At 49.7% G+C, this 13,792-nt stretch overlaps 1 protein-coding gene across 3 annotated transcripts in view; it reads right to left on the minus strand.

The window, feature by feature from the left end:
• CHST10 (carbohydrate sulfotransferase 10) overlaps positions 1-13,792 on the minus strand; it is a 40,373-nt gene that overhangs the window by 21,732 nt on the left and 4,849 nt on the right. For 2 of the 3 annotated variants that reach the window (XM_029048186.2, XM_029048188.2), the window contains exons 2-4: positions 3,230-3,337; positions 2,531-2,666; positions 150-241 (exon numbers count right to left, since the gene is read on the minus strand). In XM_029048186.2, the coding sequence (XP_028904019.1) occupies positions 150-241; positions 2,531-2,630 (192 nt within the window). In that variant the 5' untranslated portion in view covers positions 2,631-2,666; positions 3,230-3,337. Of the gene's footprint in view, positions 1-149; positions 242-2,530; positions 2,667-3,229; positions 3,338-4,448; positions 4,739-13,792 lie in introns of those variants that run through there. The other variant, XM_029048187.2, reaches the window with a different exon arrangement.

Genomic DNA, 13,792 nt, shown 5'->3' on the forward strand with positions numbered 1-13,792 from the left:
TTCTTCCTTCCACCATGTCCCTGATCCCAGATGTCTGCTCTGGTCGAATTCATCTGGGATCGTCCTAAATGATTCATCTCTCACTGAGCACATCACTTCCCATCCCTTTTGCTGCAAACTCTTCTTCTCCGCCGGGCCGAATCACTAACCTTTAATCTTTCGGACGATCGTTTCTCCTCCGGAATCCTATCCACTTCAGGGAGAGCTGTCAGGAAGAGGAGGTCGTGTTTGGCACCATAAACTAAAAGACAGAGGAAGAAAATTAGAGGCAGTGATTTCAGCACTACAGTGGCGACGCCTGCCTTCTCATCTGCCAATCGACTTCCTTCTCATCCGTGAACGGATGACCTGATCTAGGTAACCATTCCCGACGATTCGGCAACCCTCTTACGCTTTACAAATGGGGTGAGGAATCGTTAAATGCTCTCAGATCTCTGCCAAGGTGGAGATAAAAGTGTATTTTAACCTCACAGCTCCAACAGGTTTGTCCTGTTGTTTCTCCCTCGGTCAGAAAGACTCAACGGCATTTGAAGAATTTGGTCTTTCAAATACCAAACGGCACCGGCCGTTCGGTGCGAGCCGTAACAGCCCCGGAGAATAACGCTAAATCTTAAAGGACGGTGGAGGGTTAATAGGGAAAACAAACCTCACAACGAGCCAAGCAGTAACCGGAGCATCCCTTATTCCTCTGTCCTAAATTATCCCACAAACTCTGAGTAGCCAAGGAGCCTGGGCCAGAGCAGGAAACAGGAAGCTTAGAGAGAAACAAGATTTGGTCACCAGACGCAACCTGTAGGAACATCGCTCTTGGCATCTGAGGAAAGTGACCTAAGTCCCTAAATGAATTCCACCGGGCGGTGAAGCTCCATCCTCCTTCCTCACCACAGCATTGAGCCCAATGATTTCACGCTAGTAATGAAAATGAGAGTGCTTGCAGCCTCCAGAGAAGCAGGGTCATGGGGGGAGGGTGACGTATGCCACTCTCTGCTGGTCCTTCCTTTACAACCAGAGAATGTCATCATAAACTTTAAGATGCCCAGCAGGGAGGAAGGAGAGACGCCAGATCTACACATCACCCTGAAAAATTAGCTTCTGAGAAGCTCAAGTGGCGGAAAGACTCAAAAACATATAAAGAGAAATAGATGCCAAGGAGTCTGGGAAGATCTCCATTTCCCACAGAAGAAAAACAGGAGAAAGAGAGAGCTGCTATTTGCAGAATTACGACTGACTCGCAATGAGGTCCCCCGAAGGAGGACTTCCATCTGTTCCTCTGAAATGGAGCTTCATTAAACAGTATTCAAGTCCACAATATTTTAGTGTTGTTCCTGAGAGTTTTCCTTTAATAAAGTTTTATAATTGCCTTTTAGTACCCGGCCCCCAAATATTTCTGAACAATGAAATACACTGCAACAGCTGGGAACTAAATAATTAATGCAGCACTATCTGCTTTCCTGGCCCCAGGTCAGCCAGGAGTTAATTTCCTACTCAGTGGATGGTTCACACTCGGCAGAACTGTGCACCTGGAAGGGCTTTTGAGAGTTCATCTGGCCTGGGATAAAGCCTGAGGCATCGGTGAAGAAAGAGTTGTTCAGAGCAGAATGGTTTTTATAGGGCTGATCCATTTGTTCAGCGAAGTTGGAGGGAGGGGGAGAGAGTGGACCGGAAAAAAACCATCATTCTCCTCTAACAGCAGAATCCCACCCTGAATGGATTTGGGATTGTGCAAATCCAGTCTCCCCACCTACAAGACAGGGTTGTCACATGATCACTGTATTGTGCTGGGACTGAAAGTTGTTAGTAATGAATACACTTTTCTAACTAATCAAAAAAAAACCACACACACACACACACACACACACACACAAAATCAATGTAACCTGTGCTGATAAAAATTGGGAGGTTACCGACAGTTCAATTACCAACCCCTCTAGACTGTAAGCTCGCTGTGGGCAGGGGATGTGCCTATTTATTCTTATATTTTACTCTCCCAAGAGCTTAGTACAGTGCTCGATAAATACGACTGAATGAATGAACCGAATCGCCCACACATCAAGAAAGCAGCCAGTCCGGGCCAACTCCAAGAATCGGACCTCGTTCCTCAAGCGTGGGAGAGCAGGCGCCTCAAAGAAGCTGTGAGTCAATCAATCGTACTTATTGTATACCCCCAAACTTCTCTGGAGAGAATATGCAAATCCACAACCGTCCCCTAGCACCGAACTCCTGGAGCCAGCCGGCATCCCCGGTCCCACATCCCCCAAGGTCACACGCAATATTCCACCTATCAAGGAAAGAGATCCAAGCATTACAAGAGTACCTCCAAATGATCTTCAGGAAGGAGACAAGTTACAGAAGAACTACCGGCCCTCCTTCCTCCTTCGCTATCTCATTTTGGCTCCCCCCAAGGCACCCAAGACTTCCACCCCCGGGGTCCCAGAGGGCAACAGTTCAGCTGGCCACGGGCCACTTCTGACGCAAGGTGAACTCATTCGCCGCCTTCGTTAGCATTTATTTAGAATTAAGGGACACCTACCATCTGGATCTTTAAAAGTCAACGTGATGAACTTGCTAGCAACCATAAACATGAAAATAACCCAAAAGCATGCAGCTAACAGAAGCCACTGGTGGTGCATGATGTCAAACGGGGGCCATGGAAGTCTTGATTCTTCCTGTTAAAAAAAAACAAGACAAAAACACCTCATGTAAACACCAACAAAACAATGGAATCAGGAAAAGCACACTCACGTTCTGAAAATATCAGAGTGAAAAACTGATTTGAACACGGTAAGACGCCTGAAGCTAATTCATCACATAAAGAATTCGAAATTACCATCATAAGGAACGGAAAATGGTACCAGGATTTTTAACCTCATGCTCCACCTAATATTTTTGTTTTTAATGGTATTCGTTAAGTGCTTACTACGTGCCCGGCACTGCACTAAGCGCTAGGGGTAGATATAAGCTAGACAGGTTGGACACTGACCCTGTCCCACATGGGGCTCACAGTCTTAATCCCCAACTTTTTAGATAAAGGAACTGAGGCACAGCCAAGTGACTTGCCCAGGGTCGCCCAGCAGACAGGTGGCGGGGCAGGGAATATCTAATATTCTTCTTCATTTACCTTAAAAGTTGCTAAGCTGCCCTCAAGCCTAAATACAAGAGCTGCTTAACATTCCAAACCACAGTATGCTGACCACCTCAAATTATTACACCGATTTCCTCCTTCACTTGCCTTCAGGGACCTGACGAGGGTGTGGGGTTTGTGCGTCTCGCATGCTCTCACTGTCCTCTAGCACAGGATCGGCAGCACCGCGTCTGAACATGTCACTTGGGTGGTGTCCTATCGCAGGAGACAAAGGAGACACTGTTGGCTTCGGACTGTGGTGAGAAACCCCCAAATCAGAGTCTCCCCTCTCCTTCACCCGCCACATCTTTCTTCGAGCTAAATAAAATAGTTCAAAAACTCATATGGCCAGGGCTGGTTTCTCCCAGGCCGGTCGAAGCCACCGCCACCTAGGAAGCAGGAACAGAGAAAAGGTGAGAAGTGGGGCTGAGATGGCTGTCATCTCAAAGAGAGTGAATGCCTTGTTCTCCAACCCTAAATGGTACAAGTGAAAGGGAATGCAAACAGTTCTCCTCTTCACTTTCAGCTTGTTTCCTTTCCAACCTGTCAGGGCCTCGGCCAAAAAGGTCTCTATCATTAGGACTGAATAAACACACCCCACTCATTCATCCTTTCAATCCTAGAAATTGAGCCTTTAAGCGCTTGGGAGAGTACAGTACGACAAGAAATACATTCCCTGCCCACAGTGAGCTTCCATTCTAGAGGGGGCGAGAGAAACATTAATATAAATAAATTAGAGATAAGTACATAGGTTCTGTGGGGCTGGGAGGAGGGAAGAACAAAGGAAGCCCGTCAGGGCCAAGCAAAAGGAAGTGGGAGAAGAGGAAAGGGGAGGCTTAGTCAGGGAAGGCCTCCTGGAGGAGATGTGCTTTCAATAAGGTCTGTGGGGGGAGAGTAATTATCTCTCTGGATTTGAGAAAGGAGGACGTTCCAGGCCAGAGGCAGTACGTGGGCGAGGGGTAGGCGGCAAGATAGGCAAGATTGAGGCACGATGAGAAGGTCGGCATTAGAGGAGTGAGGTGTGCGGGATGGGTTGTCGTAAAAGGTAGGAGGGGGCAAAGTGATGGAGTGCTTTAAAGCCACTGTTGAGGAGTTTTTGTTTGATCCGGAGGTGGTTGGGAAACCCCTTCACCTGGTCCCCAGAAGATCTAATTGGAATTGGGCCCAATGGTGGAATTGTGCTTATCTCGAGACCCTTTCTCTGAATAAAGACGCAGTATATTTGATGCAGATGCTTACATCCTCTTCATCTCCCTCTCCAGGGGGAGGAGTAGGGGAACCAACGCAGGAGGGACTTCTAAACCCAGAATTGGAGGCAATGACTTACCCATCATACAGCCTTGCAAGCTCGTCTTGAGTCATTCACGGCTCTTCGGGGGGTAGGCGTCTGGCCCCCGGTTCCCAACACCCTTCTCCCACCAAGTATCCGTCCCAAATGCCTCTTGCCTTCTTGGAAATCTGTCCGGCAGGTACAAATGTTGAAGCATCTAAAGGCTGCCAAAGCTTCCGAGACGAAATGGTTTGGACCTGCACTAGCCAGTCCCCTGGGTCAGGCTAAGCCGAGCCCTTCCCGAATCCCTCGCCGATCACTGCATCGGCCTCTTCGCTGACCTCCCTGCGTCGCGTCTCTCCCCACTCCCGTCCGTACTTCACGCTGCCCACGTCCTCCCTCTGGCCTGGAACTTTTTCCCCCTCCATATGAGACAGACCATCGCTCTCCCCACCTTCAAAGCCTAATGAAAATCACATCTCCAAGAGGCTTTCCCCGACTACGCCCTCATTTCCCCTACTCCCTCTCCTTTCTGTGTCATCCTTACACCTGGATTTGCATCCGTCACACGCTTGATATTCACCCCGTCCTCAGCCCTACCGTACCTACGTGCATTTAGAATAATTTACTGTAGCAGCAAGGCCTAGTGGAAAGGGTAGGGGCCTGGGAGTCAGTGGCCCACAGACTCTCTGGACCGTGAGCCCGCTGTTGGGTAGGGACAGTCTCTATCTGTTGCCGAATTTACTTTCCAAGTGCTTAGTACGGTGTTCTGCACCCAGTAAGCGCTCAACAAATACGACAATGAACGAAAGGACCTGGGCTCCGCCACTTGTCTGCTATGTGACCTCAGGCAAGTCACTTCACTTCTCTGTGCCTCAGTTACCTCTGCTGAACAGTGGAGATGAAGATCGTGAGCCCCGTAAGGGATAGGGATTCTGTCCAACCGATTACCCTGAATCTACCCACTGCTTAGTACAGTGCCTGGCATATATTAAGTGCTTAGCAAATACCGTTATTATTAATAGGGACCTGAATATCTTGTATTTACCCCACTGCTCAAGTACGGTACTTGGCAGGGAGTAAGCACTTACCAAATACCACAATTGTTATTATTATTTTAATATCTGTCTCCCTCTCTAGACTGGAAGCACCTTGTGGGCAGAAAGCATGTCTGCCAACTCGGTTGTACTCTCCCAAGCCTTTTAGTAAAATGTTTTGGACCAGTTAGCACTCAAATACCAATGATTAATTGGCAGCAGCTTTGGGTGCAGAGCTGGTTCAGGTTCTGACACGTAATAGTCCTCACGATTTTCCCAGCACCGTCTCCTGCTCCAGCCTTTACTCTGTCTTTTTATTGACCCCAGATTTTTGGGGGTTGGTGGATGGAGTAAGGTCAGTGGGGGTGGGTAAAGTGTTGGGGACTGGGGGCGGAGGGAGGCGGGAAACGGAACTCCGTTGGCCACTGAGGAGGAAGCCCCTTCCCGACTGGGGAAGTTGGGAAAGAAGCTTTCCTCCCAATAATTAAAATAGGATGTCAGAAACACTTAAAACACATTAGAAGGTTTGAACCCTTATATTTCAACCAGGATTAGAACCCAGGTCCTCTGGCTCTCAGACCCTGTTCTCTCATTTTCTCTAACTCACTCTCTACTTATCCACTCTCTTCTCCCAAATCACCCCTGTTTCCCACCCTTTGACCTATTCACCTATTCACCTTGCTTCTTTCTTGGCTCTCCCACCTCCAACCCCTCGCTCATGCCTTCCCTCCTGCTTGGGACTCCCTTCCCCTTCAAATCCACCTGAGGATCTTTCTCCCCCATTGCCAAGTCCTTCTGAAATCCCATCTCTTCCATGTATCTGCCCACCTGCTACCTCAGAGAACTCCAAAAACTCTCCTAAGTGCTTAGTGCACACAGTAAGAACTCAATAGATATAATTATTTGATTGAGAAAACGTACGCAGCAACGGCATGACACCCAAGAGCGAATGTAATTACCCACTTTGTTATACTGTACTTTCCCAAGCTCTTCACACAGTACTCTGCATATAATAAGCATTCAATCAATACGATCGATTGATTATAACCCTCACTCCATTCAGCTGCCAAGTCCAATGACACCTCATTTGATCGTCTTTTCCTCGAGCTGCAACGCACTCTAACGAAACCTCATTGCTAAGTTTTAGGACTCCCAGATCACCGGCCCGTGGATTTCCAACTGAAGACCCAAAGTCCTTAAATTCCACACCGCTAGGGTCCTGGTTGAAATACGAGGGTTCGAACCTCATAATGCCTCCAAATTACATCCAATAAATCCTCGTTCATTCATTCATTCGTGTTTACTGAGCGCTCACTGTGTGCTGAGCACTGTACTAACCACTTGGGAGGGCACAATATAACAATAAACACATTCCCTGCCCTCGAGCTTAGAGTCTACAGGGGGAGGCAGATGTTAATATAAATTAATAAAGGACGGATATATACCCAAGTGCTGTGGGGCTGGGAGGGGGATGAGTAAAGGGAGCAAGCCAGGATGACGCAGAAAAGGGAGAAGAGGAAAGGAGGGCTTAGTCAGGAAAGCCTCTTGGAGGAGATGTGCCATCATTAAGGCTTCAAAGTGTAATTATCTGTCAGATTTGAGGAAAGGGGGTGTTCTCGGCCAGGGGGAGAATGTGGGTGAGGGGTTGGCAGCGAGACAAACGAGATCGAGGTACAGTGAGAAGGTTAGCGCTAGAGGAGCAAAATGGGCATCCCCTCTCCTCGTCCTCCGCCGTATTTTCACTGCCTTCTCCCTTTAACCATCCTAGTCTAATTACCCACACCTACATTTCTTTCATTTTACAGACAAATTTAAAATCAAGCCAACATTTTTCTCCTTTCCTACAACTGTAGCTCTCCTCCCTGGAAAAGGGAGAGTTAGTGTGGTCACTTTCTGAGGTTTTTTTCTTCAACATTAAGGTCAGAAGTCAAAAGACCTCCTGGCAGGCTCTAGTAAATCTTAATGCTCTCCAAACCGCCCATCAAGCTAACTTAAAAGAATTCACTCTAAACTGGAAGCTCTTTATGGGCAGCGGACATGTCCACCAACTCTGTTGTTATAACAATACTAATACTATTAATAATGATAATTGTGGTATTTGTTAAGTTCTTACTCTGTGCCTAGCAGTGTCCTAAGATCTGGGTTAGATGAAAGATAATCGGGTCGCGTGCGGGGTTGAGAGTCTAAGCATGAGGGAGAGCAGGATGGAACGCCCATTTTGCAGATGAGGTAAGTGAGGCAGAGAAGTTGAGTGACTTGCTCAAAGTCACACAGCAGGAAAGTGACAAAGCCAGGATTTGGGCCCAAGTCCCTGACTCCCAAGCCTGTGCTTTTTTCCACTAGGCCATGCTGCTTCCTAATTTCCACAAAATAAGCACCCCATCAATATCACTGATTGACTCATTGTTCTAAAGCAATCCTCACTCTACTTTTTTTAAAAAAAGGTGTTCAAGCCAAGAACGATAAGAGTCAGTTCCTCCCCAATAAATCCCTCTTTAGAAAGAAGCTGCATCTTGAGCAATTTTATACCCTAAGGCACCTCAGACAATTATAACAGTCCAAGACAAAATTCCAGCGCAGGATTGACAGAAAGCTCGACCGGTAGATGACCTCGGCTATAAAACTCTTTCATGCCAGCCTTCACCCAAGATGACAATAACGATAATAATAATAATAATTGTGATATTTAAGAACGTACTATGTGCCAGGCACTGTACTAAGCACTGGGATGGACACAAACAAATCAGGTTGGACAAAGTCCCTGACCCACGTGGGGGTCACAGTCTCAATCCCCATTTTACAGGTGACGTAACTGAGGCCTGGAGAAGTGAAGTCACTTGCCCCAAGTCACACTGCAGACAAGTGGGGGATCCGGGATTAGAACCCACAACCTTCTGACTCCCCCAGGTCCATGCTCTATTCACTACAGGATGCTGCTTCTCAAAAAAACCTCTCCCCATCCTGTTCCTCATCCCCTCCTTCCCCTCCACTCTACCGAGACTGCTCTCTCTAAGGTAACCCATGACCTCCTTCTTGCCAAATCCAATGGCTCCTACTCCATTCTGAACCTCCTTGACCTCTCTGCTGCCTTTGACACTGTCGACCGTCCCCTCCTCCTCCATACCTTATCTCACCTTGGCTTCACGGACTCCGTCCTCTCCCGGTTCTCCTCTCACCTCTCTGGCCGGACATTCTCGGTCTCCTACGCTGGCGCCTCCTCCCCCTCCCATCCTTTAACTGTTGGAGTTCCTCAAGGGTCAGTTCTCGGCCCTCTTCTGTTCTCCATTTACACTCACTCCCTCGGTGAACTCATTCGCTCTCACGGCTTTGACTACCATCTCTACGCAGATGACACGCAGATCTACATCTCCGCCCCTGTCCTCTCCCCCTCCCTTCGGGCTCGCATCTCCTCCCGCCTCCGGGACGTCTCCACCTGGATGTCGGCCCGCCACCTAAAACTCAACATGAGCGAGACCGAGCTCCTCATCTTCCCTCCCGAATCCGGTCCTCTCCCAGACTTCTCTATCACCGTGGACGGCACGACCGTCCTTCCCGTCTCTCGGGCCCGCGATCTCGCTGTCATCCTTGACTCGTCTCTCTCGTTCACCCCACGCATCCTATCCGTTACCGAGACCTGCCGGTTTCACCTTTACGATATCGCCAAGATCCGCCCTTTCCTCTCCACCCAGACGGCTACCTTACCGCTACGGGCTCTCGTTATATCTCGGCTAGACTACTGTGTCAGCCTTCTCTCTGACCTCCCTTCCTCCTCTCTTGCCCCGCTCCGGTTTATTCTTCACTCCGCTGCCCGGCTCATCTTCCCGCAGAAACGATCTGGGCGTGTCACTCCCCTTCTTAAACAACTCCAGTGGTTGCCTATCGACCTCCGCTCCAAACAAAAACTCCTCACTCTAGGCTTCGAGGTTCTCCGTCACCTTGCCCCTTCCTACCTCTCCTCCCTTCTCTCTTTCTACCGCCCACCCCGCACGCTCCACTCCTCCGCCGCCCACCTCCTCGCCGTCCCTCGGTCTCACCTATCCCGCCGACGACCCCCGGGCCACGTCCTCCCGCGGTCCCAGAACGCCCTCCCTCCTCACCTCCGCCAGGCTAATTCTCTTCCCTTCTTCAAAACCCTACTTAAAACTCACCTCCTCCAAGAGGCGTTCCCAGACTGAGCTCCTCTTCTCCCTCTACTCCCTCTACCACCCCCCCCTCACCTCTCCTCAGCTAAACCCTCTTTTCCCCCTTTCCCTCTGCTCCTCCCCCTCTCCCTTCCCATCCCCTCAGCACTGTACTCGTCCGCTCAACTGTATATATTTCCATTACCCTATTTATTTTGTTAATGAAATGTACATCGCCTTGATTCCATTTAGTTGCCACTGTTTTTACGAGATGTTCTTCCCTCGACTCTATTTATTGCCATCGTTCTCGTCTGTCCGTCTCCCCCGATTAGACTGTAAGCCCGTCAAATGTCTCTATCTGTTGCCGACTTGTTCATCCCAAGCGCTCAGTATAGTGCTCTGCACATAGTAAGCGCTCAATAAATACTATTGAATGAATATTGAATGAATACCATGCCTCTCTTCAACGCCCTCAAACTTCTTCCTCTCTCCTTCACTCAATTCCATGCACATCTTTTTATGAATTTTGAGAGGAAAAACAATTCAGATGACGACTCGGAGGCTGTGCTGATTGCAAACTCGCTCTTCTGAAAGGTCCGCTTTACTTGTCAACTAGAAACCGTTTCTCAAACAGGATCTGCAGGGATTCTGAAATTCCATAAGAATTGATCTCGCTCCTCCTCTGCAGCCTCGTCATTTCTCCTGCCCTCTCTCTACTTGGATGTCCTGCCGACACCCCAAACATAACATGTCCAGAGCGGAACTCGGCATCCCACCCACACCCTGCCCTCCCCGACTTTCCCATCGCTGAAAACACCACCACCACCCTCCCTGGCTCGTAAGCCTTGGCGTTACCCTCAACTCATCTCCCTCGTTTAACCCGTTTTCAATCTTTCCCCAAATCCCGGCAGTTCAACCTACACGATGTCGCTAAAATCCATCCAAATTGCTACTATGCTGATCCAATCACTTATCCTATCCCGCACCGATTACTCCATCAGCCTACTCGCTGGCCTCCCTGCCTCCTGTCTTTCCCTCACTCCAGTGGGACAACCTGATTCCCCTGTGTCTACCCCAGCGCTTAGAACAGTGCTCGGCACATAGTAAGCGCTTAACAAATACCAACATTATTATTATTATTATTACTTCACCCTCCTGCCCGGATCGTTTATCTACAAAACCATTCACTGCGCGTTTCCTCACTCCTCAAGAACCTCTAGTGGCTGTCCATGCCCCTCCATGTCAAACAGAAATTCCTTACCGGGGGGTGTAAAGGAGTTAATCACCTTGCCCTTCCAACCTCACCTCCCGCTATAGCACACACTTTGCTTCTCTATTGCCAACGGACTCCTTGCACCTCAATCTCCTCTTACCTCGCCATCAACCCCTCACCCATGTCCCATCTCTGGTCTGGAACACCTTCCCCCTTCGAAGCCAACGAACGATTGTATCTTCAATAAGATACATCTCCTCCAAAAGACAATCCCTCATTTCCCTCTCCCTCTCTCTTGTGCGTCACTTGATTTCACCTTTTATTCACGCCCTCCTTCAGCCCCATAGCATTTATGTACATATCTGCAATTTTTTATATCAATATCTGTTTCCCCTACTAGACTGTAAATTCACCCTGGGCATTTTTTTTAAAAAATGGTATTTGTTAAGCACTTACTATGTGCCAGGCACTGTACTAAGCACTGGGGTAGACACAAGCTAATCAGATTAGACACAGTCCTTGTTCCCCATGGGGCTCACGATCTTAATCCCTGTTCCTTTACATATGAGGCACCTTGCCCATCCTTCCCAGCACTATCTCCAGAGGAGATCTCCTGCCTTCTCTCAAGTGCCACCCCCTCCACATGTGCACTGGACCCCATTCCTTCACACTTGATAAAAACTCTCGCTTTTCCCTCCTTCTCTAACTACCATCTTCAACCGCTCACTCGTATCTCCTCCTGCCTTCAGGATGTCTCCACCCGGATGTCCGCCCGCCACCTAACACTCAACATGTCCAAGTCCGAACTTCTTATCTTCCCTCCCGAACCCTGTCCTCTCCCTGATTTTCCCGTCACTGTGGATGGCACTACCATCCTTCCCGTCTCACAAGCCCGCAACCTCGGGGTCATCCTTGACTCTGCTCTCTCTTTCACTCCGCACGTCCAATCCGTCAGCAAAACCCGCCGGGCTCACCTTCACCACATCGCCAAGATCCGCCCTTTCCTCTCCGTCCAAACGGCTACCGTGCTGGTACAAGCTCTCATAATATCCCGACTGGATTACTGCGTCAGCCTCCTCTCTGATCTCCCTTCCTCCTGTCTCTCCCCGCTTCAGTCTATACTTCACTCCGCTGCCCAGATGATCTTTCTATAGAAATGCTCTGGGCACGTCACTCCCCTCCTCAAAAATCTCCGGGGGTTGCCTATCGACCTTCGCATGAAGCAAAAACTCCTCACTCTTGGCTTCAAAGCTCTCCATCACCTGGCCCCCTCTTACCTCACCTTCCTTCTCTCCTTCTACAGCCCACCCTGTACACTCCGCTCCTCCGCCGCTCACCTCCTCACGGCTCCTCGTTCTCGCCTGTCTCGCCGTCGACCCCCGGCCCACGTCCTACCTCTGACCGGGAACGCCCTCCGTCCTCACATCCGCCAAACTAGCTCTCTTCCCCTCTTCTGATCCCTACTGAGAGCTCACCTCCTCCAGGAGGCCTTCCCAGACTGAGCCCTCCTCCCCTCCCCATCCCCCCTACTCCCTCCCTCTGCTCTACCTCCTTCCCCTCCCCACTTGTGTATATTTGTACCTATTTATCACTCTATTTTATTAATGATGTGTATATATCTGTGATTCTATTTCTCTATTTTGATGGGATTGATGCCTCTCTACTTGTTTGGTTTTGTGGTCTGTCTCCCCCTTCTAGACCGTGAGCCCGTCGTTGGGTAGGGATTGTGTCTATCTGTTGTCAAACTGTACTTTCCGAGCGCTCAGTACAGTGCTCTGCACACAGTAAATGCTCCATTAATGGCTAAGTGAATGAATGGCTTCTTCCCCACTGCCTTCAAACATGTCTACGTCTCCCCCATCCTTAAAAAAACCCTCCCTTGACCCCCTTCTAATTATCACCCCATCTCCCTCTTACCTTTCCTCTCCAAACTCCCTGAGCAAGTCGTCTACATTCACTGCCTCAAATTCCTCTGCTGGACCCCCTCCGATCTGGCTTCTGCTCCCTCCACTCCTCTGAAAATTCCCTCTCAAAGGTCCCAAATGATCTCCTTCTTGCCAAACCCAAGGGCTCCTACGCCATCCTAATCCTCCTCTACCTCTCCTTTGTCGGTGTCAGGCATCTGACACTGTGGACCACGATACGCTATCCAACCTTGGCTTCGCTGACTGCGTCCTCTCCTGGCTCTCCTCTTATCTCTCTGGCCGTTCGTTCTCGGTCTCCATCGCGGGCTCCTCCTCCCCCTCCCATCCCCTAACTGTGGGCGTCCCTCAAGGTTCAGTTTTTGGTCCCCTTCTATTCTCCATCCACACTCACTCCTTTGGAGAATTCATTCGCTCCCACGGCTTCACCTACCATCTCTACGCAGATGCCACCCAAATCTCCATCTCCTCCCCTGTTGTCTCTCCCTCCCTCCAGGCTGCCATCTACTCCCGCCTTCAGGACGTCTCCACCTGGATGTCCGCCCGCCATCTAAAACTCAACGTGTCCGAGACAGAGCTCCTCATCTTCCCTCCCAAACCCTACCCTCTCCCTGACTTCCCCGTCACCGTGGACGGCACGACAATCCTTCCCACCTCTCAAGCCCTCAACCTCGGCGGCACCCTTGACTCCGCTCTCTCATTCAACCCGCACGTCCAATCGGTCACCCGATCCTGTCACTCTCACCTTCACGACGTTGCCAAGATCCACCCTTTCCTCTCCATCCAAACCACTACCATGTTAGTACAATCACTCATCCTATCCCGACTGGATGACTGCCTCCTTTCTGCCTCTCTCCACTTCAGTCCATACTTGATTCCGCTGCCCAGATGATCTTTCTACGGAAACGCTCCGGGCGTGTCACCCCCTTCCTCAAAAATCGCTGGGGGTTGCCTATCCACCTCCATCTCAAAATTCCTCCACAACAACTCCTCACTGTTGGCTTTAAAGCTCTCCATCACCTTGCCCTCTCCCACCTCACCTCCCTTCTCTCCTTCTACATCCCAGCCCGCGCACTCCGCTCTTCCGGCGCTAACCTTCTTACCGTGC

Source organism: Ornithorhynchus anatinus, chromosome 20 (genome assembly GCF_004115215.2).
Source record: "Ornithorhynchus anatinus isolate Pmale09 chromosome 20, mOrnAna1.pri.v4, whole genome shotgun sequence".
In the NCBI taxonomy this organism is placed as follows: domain Eukaryota; kingdom Metazoa; phylum Chordata; class Mammalia; order Monotremata; family Ornithorhynchidae; genus Ornithorhynchus; species Ornithorhynchus anatinus.